General features: G+C 48.2%; 1 protein-coding gene across 1 annotated transcript; it reads left to right on the forward strand.

The window, feature by feature from the left end:
- The first annotated feature begins 2,503 nt into the window (after positions 1-2,503).
- On the forward strand, positions 2,504-19,825 carry PRSS55 (serine protease 55). Its single transcript, XM_084624992.1, has 3 exons — positions 2,504-2,831; positions 9,620-9,762; positions 19,491-19,825. The coding sequence occupies exons 1-3, from the start codon at positions 2,690-2,692 to the stop codon at positions 19,806-19,808; spliced, it is 603 nt and encodes a 200-aa protein (XP_084481118.1). The 5' UTR covers positions 2,504-2,689; the 3' UTR covers positions 19,809-19,825.
- Positions 19,826-21,483: the final 1,658 nt, after the last annotated feature.

The raw sequence follows: 21,483 nt of genomic DNA on the forward strand, positions 1-21,483 counted from the left end.
GATCCAAATCCTCTTCCTTACTGCTTTTAACTTTGGGGTGCTTGAAATCCCGATCCAAAGGTTGTTTCTTGTGCCCACCTCTAAAGACCCAAAGTGATTCTGTCCCCTCCAAGTTAGGTGCGTCACTGCAGAAGATAAACCCTGGGCTTTATGCCCTCTTACATGATGTAAGTCAGGAAAAACTCCACTGAGGCCAAGAGAGAGACAACAGTGTAGAACGGGTGTGACCATAGAATGGGGCCCCGCGGGTGGTTGTATCTGTTTTGCAGGGTGATTTTAAGTGACCTGTATCCAGACACACACACACACAGAGTACACTGCCTTTTGTTTTTAGAATGTGGCCTCAGACCCTCTTACAAACCATCCACGCTGAAAAAGTCAAAGACCGTAGGAGGCATGGGTGCCACGTCCAGTGAGTTCCCCTGGCAAGTGAGCATCCAGACCAAAGAGAAGCATTTTTGCAGCGGGTCAATTATAAGCAGCTGGTGGATTTTATCCGCGGCACATTGTTTCACAAATGAACTGTGAGTACTGGGGGACTGGGGGGACAGGGAATCCTTCTCATTGCAGCTGTTGTGTAGAGGCAACACCAGGCAGGGAGCAGTCCTCAAATAAGGTGAGTCAGCCACATTAGCTAGGGACAGACAAGGAAATAAGTTTATGCCACATAGAAACTTTCCACACCTCCGGCCTTCACCCCCCTCCAGCTCCATGATGTAGGAATGGAGAAGAGCCTCACTGCACAATCAGACCACATCTCTGACCACGCTGACCTCATGTTAATCAACCATGAAGCCTTTGCTACTCTGGGTGAGCATCCTTACCTTCTGGCTGCTCTAAGAGGGCAACTATTATTAGGCCAGATTCACCCCTTTCCTGCAACGTATCACGCTAGGTAATAATAATAGGATGGTGTAAATTACACCCCCTCCCTCCATCAAAAGCAAGGGAGATTGCAGTGAGCGCATTAGCCAGCGGGTGGCATTTCAGGGGTCAGGGACGTTTCATATAAAGGAAGTGGAGGGGAGAGAAGAATCCATCCTCTCCCTTGTCCCCTGATCTGGTCTGGTGAGGACACATTTCCCAGCCCCACTTTGGAGGCCAGGGATGAAGAGTCTGCCTCAACCAGCCGCCTCTCGTCTTCTGGGAGGAGGAAGAAGCAGGTCTCTTGGTGCGTCTCACCTTATCCAAACAGGGAGGAGAAAAAGACACCAGGGTGGGATTCGGAGAAACCCAAGTACCCTGGCCTCAAATACCAGTGAAGCGGCTGAGTGGTGGCCCTGTGCGCATCCCTACTTTTTTCATTATCAACTCTTGCCAATAGGACGAGCTAGTGTGCTTTAGCTCCACCCACCGCAAATCCCATCACCCCTGTTAGAGTAACAGTGCTCCTCAATAGCCCTTTGTGCTTGTAAAGCCCCTTCCATCCAAGGATCTCAAGGCACTTTACGAGCCAACTATCACTCTCAGTTTACAGGTAGGGAAAGGGACATTCAGGAACTGGCCCGAGGTCATAAAGGAAATCGGTGGTAGAGCTACCTGTAGACCTCCTTGCTCCCAACCCCCTGTTTTCACTATTAGCTCTGCTGTCTTCCTGCAGCCTGCCTGACTCCCACACGAGGTGCATGATGTGCGGTCCTGGGCAAAAACTTTGCACGAAAGTTAGGAGGCCTTCCCAATGGAAGTGTCTTTGCCCTTTGGTGAGAAATCAAACATGGCTCTGCTCTTGCACCAACAAAAACCAGAACAATGGTGTTTACTCAAAAATGGTTCAAAAAAGATGCAAATAACTGCACACGGATTAGGAGTGTGCTAGGCGCTGCACAAAGATAGTGAGAGATAGTCCTTGCCCTGAAGTACGTCCAACCAGATGGACAAAACAAAGGGTAGGAGGGAAATAGAGGCATAAAAAAGGGGGTGCTCCTGGCCTAAGTTCATACAGTAGGTCAGGAAAATGGATGGTCCAATGGTTAGGTGCTAACCTGGGACTTGGGAGACTGAGGTTTATTTCCCTTTTCTGCCACAACTTCCTCTGGGACCTTGAGTAAGTCACTGAATACTTGGCCCTGCTGTACTACAGTCAATGAGCACAAGGCCTGCCCCTTAGTCGCTCTGTGCCTTGTTTACCCATCTATGTTCTGGGGATGCCAGCACGTCCTGTCCTCACCGGGGTGTTGTGAGGATAAATCTATTACAGATTGAGAGGTGATGGGGGCCAGACGATACACATCTAGTGACAGAACCGGAAACATTTTGAGCAAAACTAAGCCCATTTTCGAACAAGGGTGAATTACCCCCTTTCTCCACAAGTACTTCCAAAGAAATCAGTCTGGCTCCGCCTGGAATAAGGTGCTACTCCCTGTGAGGGAGGGAGGCAGAATCCAGCCTTTTGTGAAAATGGTTTTGCAATGCTGCCAGCGCTAGTGATGAGGTTGGGTTTCCACCCACGGCCTCTATGGCTATCCCAACCCTGCGATGTGCAGCATGCTTTGAGCTCCCTCTCCGAAGGAGGGTCCCCCCCACCTTTGCAGAAGGACTTTGCTCCCCTTGTTCACGCTTTGACTCCATTTCGTTACTAAGTCCACCAGATCTTTACATAGCCTTTGGGGCAGCCGACTTGGAAAGCCAACAAGTAGAGAAGAAAAAGCTGGACAGGCTGATTCTGCATGAGCACTTCGATAGCGCGAACATGGACAACGACGTAGCCTTGATCCTGCTCGACTCACCGATAGAGTTCAGTGAACAGAAACTGCCCATCTGCTTGCCCTTCATTCGTGACCTTCAGACATGGAAGGGCTGCTGGGTTGCTGGTTGGGGAGCCCCGGTTGCAGGTACTGTACTGTGGGGCGGGCGGTAGGGGGCTATTTGCCAATGAAGTCTGCATTCACTTACTTTAAAATAACCCCCCTACAGCAAAACAGGGGAGGGGTATATATAGCCCAGGCAAGAAGCTAGGGTTTCAGCAAGCCTGCAGCTGCCATTCCTCTCAGTGGGGCAAGGCCCAAACCAAATATACATGACCTAGTGGGCACCCACAGGCCCTGTAAGTTTGGGAGGGAGGCTGTGATGGCAGCCTGCTCTCCCTTCTGCTGGAGATAGCAAGGTAGGTGTGTCAGGAGGAGTGGGGGAGGGAGGAGATGAAGGTGAAAGGTGCTAGGCACCCAGCCTGACCCTTACAAAGAGCAGCCCCCTCCCCAATTTATGACACCCAGGTTCCTTCACATACAGCAGCTCCCCTCAGTCTGAGGCAGCCCCCTCCCCGCCTCCAACATGAGACACCTCACACCTTGAAAAGATAGTTCCAACTGGAGACCACGAAGGCCCCAATTTTCAGTCCCAAAAGCTAGACACACAACAGATTTGGCTGAGATGCAGGTAAATCTGGGCCTAAATTGTGAGCTGTGGTTCATAATGAATGGGAGTTGAGAGCTAGGACCATCCTGGGTGAAAATATGTTCACCGGCTGATTGTTCCCGTGGATTCCAGCCTCTTCGCTCCTCTTCAGCTGGAGGGCCCGATTTAGGCGGTGTCACGGAGTCACTGGGGCAGTGCTCTGGAACTACTCCATACGAAGCCAGCCAGCACTCGGCGGGAGCCTCTTCTCTCTAAACATACCGTCTCCAGGGCAAGAAGCTTACACAGCTTCGACCTTCCTGGATCTGACCTCAGAGCATTCAGCATCCCCTTCCACACCGTGTGCTTCCCGCAGCAAGTCTGCCCAGGCTGGGCTCCTGGAGAAGCCAGGGAGTCCTGCGCCCCAACTCCGCAGTCAGATGTGACTCTCAGCCAGCCGGTAAAACAGAAGGTTTTTTAGTCAACAGGAACACAGCGTAGGGCGGAACTTGTTAGCGCAGAAGTCAGTGACTTTCACCAAGTCCATCTTGAGGGGGAGGGGAGCCCAGAGCCAAGGCTCTAGTCCTCCCCCTGTGCCCCAAGCCAGCCGAGACTGACTTGCTTCCAGCTGCCTGGCCCCTGCCCTGCTCTTACTACTCCTCCGGCCTCTGCCTTGCTTCCCAGGCCAAGAGTCACCTGGTTGCATCCCCCTCCTGGGTCTCAGGTTATGAAGGGGTGGCCATAGCATCCATGCAGGCAGCTGGAGCAGCCCCTGCAAAAGTCACACACCCTTATTCCCACCACCTAGACATTGGTGCAATACACAGGGAAACTGAGGCATGCACCGCATTCATGCAAACCAGTAAGACTCACATAGTCTCACATACAACGTAACAAGGGAAAATCCCCACTATGTCACAGGCGGACAGGATAAAACTGTGAAATGGCCCAGTTTACTCTCTGGTGAAATCCCACTGAAGTAAGAGAATCCACACCAGGACTGAATTTGGCCCAGTATTCCTAGCTCAGCTAAACAGTGCTGAAGAGAGATCATGAGTAAATATTTGAGACTTTCTCAAGAAAGGAGACCATTTGGGTAGGATGGTACCAACAACCCAGGGTGTATAACAGCCCCACACTCTACTTGAGCCTATTGTCTCAGCCACGTCTTCTCTCTGAACTCCCTCTTTGTGTAGTAGAGGGGCTGTATTTTCCTTGCTATCCCTTTTGCCCCCATAAACCATATGATCCTATTTTACTTGTGGTAACAGCAGTGTACAAGCAGAAAGGCCGAGCATGGGAGCAGACGAATGTTGGGCACATGGGGGGGTTTTCTGGGAGTTGGTTCCCAGAAAGTAGTAAATAGAAGGGGTGATTTCCCTGGGGGTTATTCAGTTGTTGTTTCTGGGCATAGGGGCTTCCTCAATGTTTTGTTCTTGTGTACACGTGTTTCCTCAGCAGCGAGTCTTTAATAAGCTGCTTCGCAAAATGGCCAGAGAGGGGCAGTGTTTTCAGCCTCATTTCTCCTAGTCGGGTGCTAGTCAGCCTCTGTACAGCCTGGCTGGCAAAATGCCAGGTTAGCTGAGCTCCCATACAGACGCTGAGCTCACCCTGGGGTCCATGAAGAAGCTGAAGTTACAATGGCCTAGGGACAACTCCTGGGGACAACTCCTAGTGCCCAGCACTTTGGGTGCTGCCAGTGTACTGCCACCTATAGGTCAGCCTGGGGAAGCTGGTGTAACTTTGGAGAGTCCCTTGGAAGCGGAAATTATGCCAGGAGCTATTTTGGCCCCAAGATCGGCCCGGAATCAGAAGGACACAAGGCTGGTGTCAAACCACTTTGCCCACCCCTCCCACAGGGAGACAAGGTTTGTCTTGGAAGAAGCACTGTAGATGCTGAGCTGTGATCAGGGCCATGTTATTACCTAAAGAGACCCAGGTTCCTCACTGCACAGGGACTCAAGGGGGGTGATCTCCTCTGTTCAGGGACCGTGGGGTCTGGATCACCCTCAGTGCAAACTACGGCAGCTTTAGGGGGTGCCCTCATTGTGCTTCCCTCTGCTATAGCCTCTCTGAGGCTTTCAGCAGCAGGGGATCAGCATGGGGCAGCTCCAACTGCCCCAGCAGCCTCTCCATCCTCACACCACCTCCACTCCACCACCAGCCTACCACACAAACAGCCCCCTGCACTGGGAAGTGGCACAAGGTTGAGGGTGGGGGTGTTCAGTGCCAAGAAGCATTCACTGGGGAGCCTTGTAGCCACTTTGCATCTAATGGCCGAAGTATAGTGGTGACCCCCAGCAAAATTCTCTCCTCAGTCTGGTTTAACACTGGTGTCACTCCATTGACTTCAGCTCTGATTTACCACACCATCAGTGAGAGCTGAATCAGACCCTTCCATCATACACAATCCACCGCACAGGCAGAAACATCTCCCAGGTCAAATTCAGGGCTACACACTGCCCCTCGGCAACACTGAGTCCATGTGTTGTGTGGGGAGGGGAGGAGGGATTCACAGCCTGAGGGCCAATTTTGGGCCTAGCTTTAACTTTAACCAGGTACTTATGAGATCTCCCAGCATGCACGTGGGAAGGGCTAATTAGGAGGGGCACGTGTCTCCTGCCCTGCGTGAGTCCCTTACAGCTGACATGCCTCCCACTGTGACACCTTCAAAGGGCCTTTCTCTTCCTTTGCTCCTGATGGGTTCTGAAGGGGAATGTGGTTTAAAGGAATGTACTTTTCTTGTAGCCATGAATATTTCAGGCCTTTTCATGGCTCCATAGGAATTTGGTGCATGCAAACACTTTCTGGTTTCTTTTTGAAAAGGGAAACGACCAGTTTGCTAACATGGATTTCAAGTCTATTTGCCACTTAGTAAGAGAAAAAGGTGATGAGTCCTTCAAGGTCTTGGAGATGCCGCAAAGGCACCAAAGGACAAGCAGGGCTGATGTCTAGACCTTGATCGTCTCTTGTTCAGAGAACATATTGACCATTCAATTTACTTTGCTATTTTGTGATTCTGTGACCTGCCACTTAGCCCCATGGTGAGTCCAACAATAGATTCTAGATGCTGAGCTGGGGCTTAGCAACCAGTCAAGTGCAATTCATTGCAGAACATCACAAAGAAGAAAAGAGGGTACTGGCCCTCTAAAGGCCAAAAGAGGCTTTTCTCAGCCTAAGTCCAGAGTTGAACTGTGGCTTGTTTCAGCCTTACCACACCAGAATTTCCTCATGGCCAGTTCGCAGCCAGCCACAGGATTCTACCCAACCATCACCCGTTTTTTCTAGGGTTATGTCGTTACCGCAGCTGGCCCAGGCCTGGAGATCCCTAGTCTCAGAAAAGGCAGTTGTGGTTTTCCTTCAGATCAGAGGCAGAAGTTCAACACCCTCCCTGCCAACATCTAGACAGCCTCAATAGACCCTGCCACAGGATCATGTGCTTACTCCTGCTCTTCTCAAATTAGCCTTACAGTCACTAACAATAATGAGCACTTATAAAAGCTTGGCCTCAAACGTCTTTGTAGAAGAGGATGGATTTTGGTTTGTTTCTCCTTCATCCCTGTTTAACTCAAGTGCAATACAATCTGTTGTCTCTTATACTTGGCTTGTAAGTTCCTCGAGGCAGGGACAGTCAATTTGTTCTGTGTTTGTACAGTGCCTAGCACAGTGTGGTCCTGGCCCACAACTGGGGCTCCAAGGCACTACAAATAACTAAAGAAGAAGACAAAGAACAAGAAAGGATCTTTGTAAAAAGTTCAGCATTTCTATCCTTTCCACCGAGTGGTGAGAAATCTCCTGTTCCAGGTCACTGGTCCTCCAAGACGTTCTCCAGCAAAAACAGGAAAAATTGGTTCCTAAAAAAAAAGACAAGCAGAATTTTAAATTATCTACTAATAAGGCAAAGCACAAGTGCCATTGGTTTGTGGTTTCACCCAAGAATCCCTAGACTGAATTGACAACAGAGAGTGAAATGTCAGCTCCCCAGAGATCCTCAGGGCTGGGAAACATTGGAAGGGTGGCTTGGGGAAGCTGTCCTCCCTGTTTCATAATGAAAGGGTGAAATTCACACCTGTGGGCCTTAAGGCTTGTGCTGCACCCTCTACACATGAGTGAATTTCACTCTACGCATCCCTGTATTCACACCCTACACACTATTGTAACAATCTTTGTACGCACTAGGCTTTGTGAGTTATATTTGAAAATGAATAGCTCACTGATCATTACTATTCTTGTGTGATGTCTGCATGCAGGGGGTACTGAGAGTTATGAATAGCTCCTGGAACTAGAACTAAAAAGTGTGTGCAAACAAGGTGTGTCGGGGGTGTTGTTACACGGGTCTGTCCTACCAAGAAATGTGTATTTACCTCAATTTACATAGAAAGAGCAGAAACAGACCCATCAAGCTAAGGAGTGTGGAGAAGAGACAGCATGACTACACCCCAGCAGGGAAGAGACTCTTTCTCTGAGCTACAAAGACAGAACAGGCTGAACCTCAAGTGATAAGCAACTGATTGTATAAAATATTACTGTCTTATCAGGGTGTATATATAGAGTGAGATCTTTTCAGCAAGCTAATGACACACTGGTGATTAATATCACTGTGAAATGTACATATTAACACTATGTGAGGAATTTATGAATACTCACTGATACTATTTTTGATAGTGTGTGGTCAAACCAAGGAAGGAGCAATTCTCACCCAGACAGGAGGGGGGCAGCTATTTACCTGTCTCCTGTGTGAATTAAGCATGGCAGAATCAAAACAATGGAAGCCCCGTTTACATGCAGGGGAAGCCCACAGCATGGGAAGAACAGCATGAGGCCAGCTTCCCAGTGGACACAGCAAGCTGAGCACACAGGAGAGCTTCCTGCCTCCTGCAGCAAGGCATTGAACTTTGGGAGATATAAGGGAGGACAGAAACCACCTTTGGCATCCATCAAGGGAACAGAGAGCTCTTGCAAGTCGAGAAAGATGGATCCTTACACCAAGGGGGGAAGGGTTGAAAACTCTGGAACTGAATATAGGTGAGAAACCTGCTTAGGCAAAGATCTTTCACCTAGGAAGACAAGGGAAGCCAGCGTCATGTATTCTTGTGGAAGGTCCTGACTGAGGGAAAGTCAGCCCTGGCTGGGAAGAAGGAAGATTGGTGAAAGAAACTACTTGTATCTTCCTAGATCAAGACGTAGCCTTTAAGATGCTTGTTTTCACTTGTATTTGCTTGTAACCCTTTCTAACTTGATTCCTTTTATTTAGCATCACTTAATGTATTGTGTTTTATTTTACTACAAACCAGCTTAGTGTGGTGTTTAAGGAAAAGGGTGTATTCACCCCAGTTAAGTTAATAAGCTGTGATGTGTTTTTGTGTCTTTAAATGAACAAATGAACCATACTATTTCCCTGACCTGTCCAGGAGCAGGCTGGACATTGCAGAGCACAAGGTTTGGGGTAAATTCAGGACTTGCAGTGTGTTGGGGTCACCTTGCTGGTTGTAACCCAGGCTGGTGGAAGTCAAAGTGGGGCTGTAGACAGGCTGCTGGAGTCAGAGCTGCTGAACCAGGGCTGTCTACACACAGACACTCAGGGTGTGACCTGCATGCTGGGAGGCTGGCTGGGAGCATCCCAGGCAGTGAGTTACAGCAGTAAAGGTTTGTGAGGGTTACAGGGCAGGTGGTGACACAACCCCTCACCGGTCTGGATTGCATTTCCACACGTGAAACACACAAAGAGGGGACTTCACTCTCCAGGACTGTCATGCTTTGCAGTTACAGTTTCTTGGGTAGGGACCTCGCCTGTCCCTCTCAGCTGGAGGTCAAAGAGGCTTGCAGTTGTCGGGAGCTCTAAATTCAGTAATTTTGCAGCTGAGTAACCTACTGGGCTGAACTCACTATTCTTCTAAGTCAATGGAGATTTGCTAGGCATTCATTTGCCCCCCGATTGCCTGTTCTGCTCCCTGCGTTGCTTTTATTTTCTAATTGGTACTTATAGCCCTTGCTTCCTCTTCAGAGCAGTGCTATCTAGATAACCCTCCTGTACACTGCTGCTTGTTAAAGGGCATAGAAGGGGCTGCTCATCTGGGTGCTTATCACCTCCAGGGACTTCTGCTGCAGTGATTGCCTCTGCACCCCCACTGCAGGGCTGGGGTTGGAGACCCACAGTTTAGCCTGAGGGTTGATATGCCATGGCTCTGATCCGACTCCAGATATGTGAATTATATGGTTTTAGATTGTTCCTTAACCACCCATAACTCCTACACACTCTCTCTCTCTCCTCCCTTTCTCCGGCTAGGGGACAAGACGACATTAACCAAGAGGCTAAAGAAAATGGAGATGAAGCTGATCAGCAAGAAGCAGTGCTCCGAGTGGGTCCCAGAGCTAACGGAGAACACACTGTGTGCTGGCTCCGCGGAAGGAGGGAAGGATGCCTGCCAGGTAAAGTAAGCAGGCCACTGTGCTGCTGACGTCAGCAGAAAGAAATCACAATGGAAGCTGATTTGCTATGGGAATGAACATTGATCCCTTCCGCAGCTCCCTGGGGTTGCTAATGTTTCACCGCATGTGTTCAGGGCATGAAAATCCAAAGAGTGCAGCCAAGGAACTGGCAGAATATCTTGTTGCCTCGTTAAAAAGGGATATTGAAGAGGACAGCAGGGTGCGGGGCTCCCTGGGTGAGCAGGTGCTCGCAGTGCTGTGGAAACAGCCTGCTCAGTTCCACGGAGGACACTGCACCTTGCATTGCTCGTAAGTAACCCCCCATCTGTCACTCCAGGAGCAGAACTCATGGAGCTGTTTTCATCCTCCTCAGCTAAAAAGACAGGTGAACTTGATGCAGGGTGTTGGAAGGGGCATGGAGAACCAAAAGGAGGAAAAAATGAGATGATCTCAGACTACCCCTTCCCAGAACTATATATTACATGGGGAGGAGTAGCTTGGACAGCTCAGGGGACTGGGAAGGTGAGATGGAGCCTGTTGTAGCAAAGCAGCTGGCTCAAACCAAAAGTAGGTACAGACCAAGAGTTGTTACTATCTGCTGATGTGATAAGGAGTGTGGTGGTCTCAGGCCCTGTTAGTATGCCAGTGTATCTATATGCCAGCAGAGCCCCTAGTGTAGAGGCAGCATATGCTGGCAGAAGGAGTTCTCCTCCTGGCATATCTACACAACCTGCCTGAACAAGGTTAGCTTTGCTGACAAAAGTATTCTTGGGTCGGCATAGCTGCGTCTACGTCGGGAGCTTTGGTGGCGTAGCTAAGTCGGCCAAGGAGAGGTGTTGTTTTTTTCTTCTTGTTGGTTTCTGAGCAAGTCTAAATTTGGCAGTGGAGACCCGGCCACAGTCCAGTTCCCATAGACAGGACGTGACGGTCTCTTATTGTGATACAGAAAACCAGCGTATGAGGCGTGAGTGGAGAATTGGCTTCTGCACCAGTGGTAACAAATGGAGAATGTCTCTCCCTCTCCTATGGTCAATGCTGCAGAAGACGTACGTGTGTATAAACCCCCACAAGTGCTGGGGATTGGTCAGGTTTGTCCACGGAGGGGAGGGAGGGGGGAAGGAGGGTAAGAGCAGAAGAAACGGGAAGAAATTCAATAAAGGAGAGTTCAGGCTGAATATCAGCAACCCTTCCTAACTGGAAGGTCGGTCCAGCTCCAAGCACACAAGGCTTTGACACCACAGAAACACCAGCAGAACTGGCAGCAAGTAGACAGCCTCCCCCGCCCTCTTGATGGCTATCCCAGTTTGAGGTATCAAGGCTGAAGGAGCCTTGGAGACTGGACGACTCTGCCATCCATAGAAGCAATGCTTCCAGCTCAGGACTGAGTCACATTGAAAGAGTCGCATGGCTCAGCTTTGCTTTGAGGAATCAGTCTTTGGAGAGACAGAGAACTGCAGTTTCCAGAGCTATTAATCTGTCAGCTTTCACCTACATGAAATTCCTTTCAAATTTTTAAAAAGAAAACTGCCATGGAGTAGCATTAATATAATTAAATAATGCCCTTGTCTATTCTTGCCATAAATTGCACGTTTGATTTATGCTATTGCAACAGCTAGACTATCCGTACCAGCATAATGAATCTCATGTAGCCAAAAAGTTGACTGGGTCTTTATTTTGATCTATAACACGCTAGAGTACAGTGAGAAATGAGGAAGTAATGTGGAACTGAACAGAAGTACAAGAAAACGTTCCCCATGCCCTGAATCATAGAATCATAGAATAGCAGGATTGGAAGGGACCTCAGGAGGTCATCTAGTCCAACCCCCTGCTCAAAGCAGGACCAATCCCCAACTAAATCATCCCAGCCAGGGCTTTGTCAAGCCTGATCTTAAAAATATCTAAGGAAGGAGATTCCACCACCTCCCTAGCTAACCCATTGCAGTGCTTCACCACCCTCATGTGTGTGAAATGCCAGGAGTCTTGAGATTAACATGAGCCCAATGTTCCAGCTACTGTCCATCTTCAGCACAAGCTTGGCAAGTTATTAATATGGCTTGGCCAGGGAGAAATGTGTTGTAGCTTGAAATTGTGGGAAAATCCTAGGCGAGGAACTAGAGCTGGTGGCAAAAAATCCGATGAAATGCTTTTAAATTGTAATTTGCCAATTTGTCCAAAATGAAATGTTTTGCAGAGGTGGTTCAGTTTCGATGAAGTTTTCCTGCCAACTGGCCTGTCTGGCTGGTAAGCTAGTGGGGAGATGAGAGCCTGGAATCTCTGGGAACCCCGGACCCTAGACTCATGGCTTCTCTGCACCTTGGGTTCCCAGGGCTTCTAAGGTCCCTGGCTCCAGGGCAGCCCATGAGGCAGAGTGCCTCAGAGGCAAGGCTCCATTCTCTTTTGTGGAAAATTTTGAAATATCGAAATCTTCTGCCAAATGGAATTGCCTTTCTCTACTCCACTCTAGAAAGAACCTAAACCAGGACGCGGACAGCAGGACCGCAGTAACATGGATTGGCCCGTATTCAAACAGGGGTAGGAATTCATTAGTCTGGAATTTGTGTTTAAACCTGTTTTTATTCTTTGAGCCCCAGTACGGATGGGACCTAGTAAACTTAGAGCAAGGAGGAGGGGAAAGGATGTTATTTCATGGACGCATTCTCAGTGTCATGAAAGGGTTCTGAGTGCTGTCCAGGTGCACCGTAGGGAAGCACTCTAATCTGTCTCATTTAGAGATGGTCTGGAACCAAAATCCTGGATCCAAACACCTCCACATTGGGGATGTTCAGGTCTGGATATACCTACTGCTGACATAACATAGCCACATAGGTGCAGCACAGGAAATGGTACACTTCTCTGTCTGCCTCCCCAGATGTTGTATGCCACTGCTCCCCCCTGGATGGATAATCCCAAGTGTGTACCACCCTGGCTCTCCATCTTGTGTTACAACATAATAGTACTTATGCATCACAGGCCGATTTGTTACTAGTTATCACTGTCATGAATGTGGACGTTTTAAGGAGGGGGCCTCCGCGAATGCTGGACTGCTAGAAAGTGTATGTGACTGTAACAGGTTTTGTTGGGGCAAACTATAGAGAATCTCATCTGTTATACCGTGACAGAAGCATAACTATTTTGTGGGTTATTGATGGTGTCTCTATAATATTCCAAGGAATATTCAGTAGTGAATGTCCCAGCTCTTTTTACCTTTAAAAAAATCAATTCAATTAAACAAATCTATTGAATGCCAGCTACTTAAAGGTTCTTTAGACGTCTACAGAATGGCTTTGAATGAATGCTAATAGAATCGGTAGTTGACTGGCTCTATTTAGCCGTAAATACTAGGCTGATCAAGGTACACATACACTTCAGAACAGGCTGTACAGATTTCCTGTATAGTTCATATGTGCTCCTTTTCTCCCATGACCCCTGAATCACATATTGGGTTTAGTTTCTTGTTTTCTTAAGCACCCTTTGTTAGATTCTGAAGCAAAGAAAATGATTAGGGGGCTGGGGCACATGAGTTACGAGGAGAGGCTGAGGGAACTGAGGTTATTTAGTCTGCAGAAGAGAAGAGTGAGGGGGGATTTGATAGCAGCCTTCAACTACCTGAAAGGGGTTTCCAAAGAGGATGGAGCTTGGCTGTTCTCAGTGGTGGCAGATGACAGAACAAGGAGCAATGGTCTCAAGTTACAGTGGGGGAGGTCTAGGTTGGATATTAGGAAAAACTACTTCACTAGGAGGGTAGTGAAGCACTGGAATGTGTTACCTACGGAGGTGGTGGAATCTGCATCCTTAGAGGTTTTTAAGGCCCAACTTGACAAAGCCCTGGCCAGGATGATTTAGTTGGTGTTGGTCCTGCTTGGAGCAGGGGGTTGGACTAGATGACCTCCTGAGGTCTCTTCCAACTCTAATCTTCTATGATTCTATGAAAGGCATTAGCAGTAATTAAAGTCTTTAAGGGCTTTAACTCACAGGAAAATGCTTGCTAAACTCCTTGCTTATTTAGTGAGCATAAGAACATAAGAATGGCCATACTGGGTCAGACCAGTGGTCCATCTAGCCCAGTATCCTGTCTTCCAACAGTGGACAGTGCCAGGTGCTTCAGAGGGAATGACCAGAACAAAGCAATTGTCGAGTGATCCATCCCCTGTCATCCAGTCCCAGCTTCTGGCACTCAGAGGCTTAGGGACACCCAGAACATAGGGTCGTGTCCCTGACCATCCTGGCTAATAATTGTTGATGGATTTATCCCTCATTGAAGATTTGGGAAATATCCCAGTTTTATTTTGGAAGGTTTCTGGAAACGAGAGGAGCTGGATAGACCAGTGCTTTGGCAAATGGAACAGAGAGCTGTTTACTTTGACGTCAGTTAAAATCTTATTCAGATCATAACTGAAGGAACGATGATCTTATGGATAAGGCATTGGATTGGGACACAGGACAACACTGTTTGACTCCAAGTGTGACTCTGGGCAAACCACTCTGTACCTTAGTTCGCCATCTGTAAATGGGGGTAATATTCCTATATTGGTGATTTATGGTGTAAGGTGTCGGGGGGCAGGGACTGACTCTACAGTGCCTAGCACATTGGGGCCGTTACACACTACTGAAATACAAATAATAATAACAAACATTGTTCCCATCTCGTGGCTAGTCTATGTGAAGTGGTGGGTCTCACTCCAGTTCCCCGGGACCAGGCAGTCAGATACCCTAGTGATGAATGCAAGCTCACCAAACAACATCATCACAGATGGCCAGCTGTTGGCAATCTCAGCAGGGAGGCCCAGATCTGAGCAGTCCATGAAGTCTAATCTGCCCTCTCAACCCAAGCACACGGTTCAGTGGCTTGGTGGTCTAACGCTAACATTCCTGCTTTGTGTCTTGGTGGTCATGCGTGCTAATCCCTCACACAAGTGGCAAAGATCCACAACACTTTGCGTCAAACTGAGCTGGCACATAAATGGAACAGAAAGCCTTGTGAAAGAGGGAATATTCATTAAATAACAAATCTGCAAATGACCGATGATAATGATACCTATTGAAAAACTGAAGAGGTTCAGAGAAAAGCTACAAGAAAGATAAAGGGATTGGAAAACATGTCTCATCGTGGAAGACTCAAGGAGAACAATCTATTTAATTTATCTAAGAGAAGATTAAGGGGCAACTTGATCACAGTCTACAACTATCAACATGGGGAACAGAAATCTGATAATAGAGGGCTCTTCAGTCTTGCAGACAAAGATATAACAAGAATCAATGGCTGGAAGTTGAAGCTAGACAAATTCAGACTGGGAATAAGGCACAAATTTTTAACCGTGAGGGTAATTAACCAGTGGAACAACTTACTAAGGGTTGTGGTGGATTCTCCATCATTGGAAATTTTCAAATCAAGGCTGGAGGTTTGTTCTGAAAGATCTGCTCTTGTTCAAACAGGAATTAATTCGGGGAAGTCAGATAAGAGGCATGTTATGCAGGTCAGACTAGATGATTGAAACGATCCCTCTGGCCTTGGAATCTAGCTACTCTCAAGCACTTACATAGCCCTTTTCACTGTTAGATACTAAAGCACTCAAAGATGAGCTCTTTCTCCAAATGTTCTCTGTGAAATCTAGTCTAGGAGCTTACACGATCTTCATCACTGTAGCATCTGAGCAGTGCTTACTTTATAATGAAAGAGGTATTGGGATTCAAGCAATTAGTTGCCGGGACTCAAGCAATGTTTTTACATTCATAACTGATGCAGCACACCCAGAAGTGCCAAGCCTAGAGGTGCCGGGGCTCAGCCCTGGCAAGCCCTGGCACAAATTAAGCACTGCCTCTGAGCACCTTGTGGTCACTAATGGATTTTGTCCTTACAACATCCCTGTGAGCAGAGCAGTGCTATTATCCCCATTGTATAGATGGGGAATTCAGGCACATGGTAGATGAAGCAACTTGTCCAGGCTGTCAAAGGGAGCTTGTGGCTGAGCTGGGAACCCCAATCGCATGAGCCCCAGGCTAGTGCCCTAACCACTAGATCAATCCTTCCTGCCCACATGTTACAAAATATCATTTGTGTGGCGGGTTCGATTTCCCCTCCCCACAACTTTCCCTAGAGATGATGCATTCAGAAACAAAATTATTTGTGACAGTCATCCATTCACAAAAGCCTTTACCTCCCTCCCCGCCAATGGCAAATGTTATCGGTTCACATGCCGGTCTGAGTCGATGTGTAGACCAACCCAGAAATGAAACCAGCTATGACTTGCAAAGGCTGTGTATTCACCCAATAAGCAGCAAGTGGGTTGTTCTCCCACCTAAAAAGACGTCTGAATGTGTTTCTTTGGATAAATTACAATGTTGCCGGCATAAATAAAAATAAGGGGGAATGTGACTTGGGGCCTCATGGAAGCCCATTGACCTCACTGGACAAAGGAGATAATAGTTGGATGCCTCCAAGAAGTAAGGTGCCTTTTTTAAGGGCCGTTTCTGCCAAAACTCAAAATTATTTACCAACAACTATGCCATCCCCATCTCCTTTTCGAATGGGAGGATTCACACGGAGTGCATGAATTAAGCATGAGATCTGATTTAATGTGGTTGTTTTTACCCGTCCCTAAGCTGGAATGCAGAGCACTTGAAGCAAAGAGGCTATTTTTAGCTAACTCAGTGCCCTGGGACTGGATGCTTTAACTAATTAGCAGCAGCAAATGCCTGGTGTGTATTGCTGACCGACGTTACTCCACAGCAGGCTGGAAGCTGAAAGTTCCCATGGAGCTGGGTTTGGTATGGTCAGAGATGTCACGAAAAATGCTGGTGGAATTAGTCCTGTTGCAGTGAGCCTGGTTTGGGGACAGTGTTCTGCTCAGCAGGACTCTGTGCTTCTCACACCCATAAGAATGGTGCACCTTGGGACAGATGTTTAAAGGGATTTAGGCACCTAAAGAGGCCGATAGGTGCCTAGTGGGATTTTCAAAAGCCCCGAGGTGGAGGGTCTTGGAACCGTAGGCATTTAGGCCTTTTGAAAATCCTGCTGGGTCCCTATCTGCATCTTAGGTGCCTAGATGCCTTCAAAATCTGGTACCTTGAGGCTCTTCCACTGGGAAAGGGATTAGAGGTAGGATTTGCAGGAAGGAGGTAAGGCAAAATGGATCTGCATCCATCCAGTGAGTTTGCAGGGCATTGCCTAGCTTTCTCCAACTGCAGCTTTTCAGGTGCCTGTCTCTCCTTGCCTAAGCCCCGACTGAATGCACGCTGCACACCGGACAGTGCAAAGGAAGAGACAAACGTGCACCATCGTTAACTGGGCTTGTGGGGGGAAAGAGCGACTGTATAAAATGAAAACCTGACGAGCTGCAGCCTTGACTGTGTGAGCTAGAGCTTTGAATATTGGATTCCTGGGTTTTATTCCCCATGCTGCCATTGACCCACTAGTTTGTATAAACCAGATCACTTCTCTGCTTCTGTTTCCCCAGCTATAAAAGAGGGACCTACCCCCCTAAGCTGTGTCAAGCCATTCTGATGCTCTCTTGTAAAAAACCCTTCATAAGCGTAAGCCATTGTTAGCAGGCAGCCTCTGAGAATATACAGCAGCTTGTAAATTACACCCACACTAGGAGCTTTGTTTTTCATACTGCAGTAGGATGCATGACATGCAGACTCATTGCTACAGAATAAGGCATGTGGGGCCTGATCCTGCGTCTGCTGAAGTCGCCAGCGAAGTACCCATTGATTTCAAAGAGTGTGGGCCTGAGAGAGGTAAGTTCAAATGGGACGTTGTGCCTATGGCTAGTTAGAGTGCGTGAGTCAGAGGTCTTTGCAAGGAGAGCATCAGTATGACCCATTGACCTATAGGGTTCAAATGGGGACAAGGTCCGTCTTTGGCTTCTGTGTTTGTGTAGAGCCCAGCTCAGATGGGAGCCTGGTCCGTGACTGAGGCTCCAAAGTGCTACTGCAAATGAATGTTAATAAATTATACTCATGATGAGTTTATGCAACATTGACTCCGCATTTAGCAGTATTTTTCCCGGCAGTTAAAAGGCACCAGGAAAAAAAATATATATGAACACCCTGTGGGCCTGAACGCTGCGTCGGTTGAAGCCAAAAGGATCTCTGCTATAGATTTCGGTGGGAGCCGCAAGCCCATTTCCTTGCTCATTAGTGAATCCAAGGCAGCGGTTCTGGGGAGCTGCATGGATGGAGGAGGCCGCATGTGCCGACGTCAGAGACACTTTTCAAACAGGGATGAAAGTGAGAGACAGCACTGCCCAGGAAAGCCTTCGCTTTGCTCTGGAAACGTGTTTAGATGGCATGCCTTACATGCCACATCAATTATTGGAGACAAGAAAGTAAAATGGTGGGGCCTGGTGAGAGAGATACGTCTGGAATATTTACAGCACCGCCTTGAAAGCACTTAGACTGAAATGAAGTCGTCTGAAATTTACAAGAGAGAGGCTGTAGCTTCCCGAGTGCTTTTTGATCAGTACAGCATGTTGGTTCCCTCTCTCTTACACAGGGGGGCCTGGCTACATTTGTACTTATAGATCACACAGGAAACTCAACAAATCATTCTCTTTCAAGCCACATCAGCAAATGCAGGCACCTGCCTTTTCAGTGTGGCAGTAATGCAGGGTGGAGGTTTGTGTGCATCAGCTGGTCTCCTCTGTAAATGGGAGCTTGGTCTCCGTGCCCTTCGGTGGGTTACAGAAAGGTTTGATGGGATTGATTGTTCATAGTTTGCTAATGAGCTGCTGAAATGTCATCTCAACCCCCACCCCCACCAGCCATGACTGGCACCTAGCTGGCCCCCTCCTTCAGTGGTGGATTAGCCAATGGGCCGACTGGGCCCCTACCCAGGGGCCCCGGACAATTGGGAGGGGCATAAAAATGGGCACCCCAACTTGCCCCCCAGCAGAAACGCTGGGCAAGCAGGGCGGGGGAAGGAGCGCTGGGTGGGTGGGGTGCGGGAAGCCCCAGGGCCCAGACCCCCGCTGTGGCCCCGGGACTGGAGGAGCTCTTGCTCCCTGCCACGGCCTCGGGGCTAGGGGAGCTCTCACTCCCCGCTGCAGCCCTGGGACCGTGGTGGTGGTGGTGGTGGGAGACAGAGCTTCTTCAGTCTTGGGGCCACAGTGAGGAGGGGGGCAGAAAGGAGCAAATGGGTTGCCTGGCACCAGTGGGGGTGGAATGGGGCAGGACCGTGGGTAGAACAGGGGTGGGGGCCACAGGGAGAAGGGTAAGAATGGGGTGGGGCCTTGGGTGGGTCCACAGGTGGAAGGGGCAGAACCACACCCAGGCAGAAGGGGTGGGGAGGGGCCCCCCACTTACTCTGGCCCAGGGCCCCACAAAACCTTAATCTGCCTCTGGCTGCATTAGTAGTCTCTGTGGAAGGGCCAAGCATTGAATGGTCTCTCCCATACACTGAGCTACCCTCTCTCTCTCTCTCTCCCTCTCTCCTAGAGGTTGTCTTTTAAGGTTAGAGCACATTGATGGGGTGGTGTGGCGGTAACTTGCATTGCTACTGCCCATGATCCTTGACCAGCATCCTGATCTTACACTGAGAAAGCACCATCCCTGCTGAATTGCTCCAGGGGGATCTCACAGAGGTGGGCCTGCTCTGTGAAATGTTCACCCTCGGAAGGGCTCTGTGTTTGATTTTCCCCATTCAGGCCCAGCCCTGGCTTAACTCTGGGATCCAGCTGCTGTAAAAGATGCTGTTCATCATCCCCTTGTGCTCTCTTTGTAACCCCTAGGGAGACCACGGGGGACCTTTGGTTTGCACCTATGGAGACGTCATGAAGTGGTTCGCACTTGGCATAGTCAGCGGGGGAGAAGGCTGCGGGGAAAAACAGCATCCCGGAATGTACACCTTCATTTTCAACTACTTGGAGTGGATCCAGGCAGAGACAGCCAGGGAAGGGAAGCCTTTTATCCCCGAAGGGCTGGATAACATCACAATTTCAAAGCGGCTTCGCTCCGGCGCTAGGAAGCAGCCTGCATCTCCTGCTTCTTCGCTCCTTTTGTTTTTCTATTTTACTATTTTGCTCGTGATGATTTTCAAATCATACTAAAAATCAGTTTCACCATCCTGATTCTCCTCTCCTTTATAGAAATCTTCATAACAACACCTATCGCTTACAGAGACACTTCATCAGTAGATCTCAAAGCACTTAGAATATCAGGGTTGGAAGAGACCTCAGGAGGTCACCTAGTTCAACCCCCCTGCTCAAAGCAGGACCAATCCTGAATTTTTGCCCCAGATCCCTAAATGGCCCCCTCAAGGATTGAGCTCACAACCCTGGGTTTAGCAGGCTAAAGCTCAAACCACTGAGCTATCCCTCCGCCTCCCCCTGCCTTTATAATCTTTAATGGATTTATCCTCACTACAGCCCTGGTGTGGAACTGAGGCATCAGGAGGCTAAGTTACTTGCTTAAGGTCAGACAGGGAGTACGGAGGAGCTGAGAATTACTAGTTACCAATATGCTTTTGTGTGGGATCATCCAGTGAAGCTCCATGTTAATGATATGAGCTAATGCCAATGTGATGGATGATGAATTAGAGATACAGCAGAGAGACCGTCAGAAACTAAATCAATAAACATAGAAAATCTGGAAAACAGAAGTCCTGACCCTTTCAAAAGTCAGCACTTCCCAAACAGTTGCATCAGAAACAAGCAGTTATTTCCTAGTCTAAGTACAGTTCCAGGAAATACAGGGGTATCTGAGATATCATTGCAGGAAAAGTTGCTGGTAAATAGTCTTTCAATTGCAGCCACTGAAGATGCTTTGAAATTTCAAATTTGGCCTATGACTAACCACTGTCATTGCTTTTGAATGTTGGGCTTAGTTGGGACAAGGTGCTACAGAAAAAATTAAAAGGAGTACTTGTGGCACCTTAGAGACTAACCAATTTATTTGAGCATGAGCTTTCGTGAGCTACAGCTCACTTCATCGGATGCATACCCGATGTATGCATACCCGATGTAGCTCACGAAAGCTCATGCTCAAATAAATTGGTTAGTCTCTAAGGTGCCACAAGTACTCCTTTTCTTTTTGCGAATACAGACTAACACGGCTGTTACTCTGAAACCAGAAAAAATTAAGGTAGCAGAGAACCTTCTGCGATTTGCCCATTAGTCACCGTATAAAGAAGGCATCCATTACGGTAATTAGACAAAGTGCTAATATCGATACACAGTCCTTCTAAACAGGAGGTATTTTTTTTTAAAAAAAAGATAGTTACTAACTGCAGGTTCAAAGAAAGAGCTCAAACAACAAAGCTTGAATTCTAGCTTTGTCTCCTTTGTTTACCAGGGATTACACCGTGTTGGGAATTCTGTGCAGCACAGAGAGACATCTAGTGGCTGAATAAACTACTTCAAGTAAACAGATCATAGCACAAAGGAAGGCAAAAGTGAATAGCATTTTATTTATATTAAGGGATCTCTCCTGAGCGCATTTACATTCGCTCAGCGAAACAAATGAGAGTTAAAGGTGCTCAGTGTAAACTGACAGACCACGGTCATCATCAGGCAGGACTGAATTTAAGATCTCTGGAGCTTAGTGCATGAGTCTCTACTGCATGACCTCTCTCTTGCTCTCTCTTGTGTCTCGGTGCCACTAGACGGTACAGAACACCACACCCTAGAGGTGTGTGGGTTAAATCAGCACATGACCGGAGGCATTCAGAACCCTCACACAATCTGTCCCTTACCTCTCAACTAGGCATGTTGCCAAATGATTTCT

The sequence above is a fragment of the Lepidochelys olivacea genome (assembly GCF_965140295.1).
Source record: "Lepidochelys olivacea isolate rLepOli2 genome assembly, chromosome: 3".
Classification (NCBI taxonomy): Eukaryota; Metazoa; Chordata; order Testudines; family Cheloniidae; genus Lepidochelys; species Lepidochelys olivacea.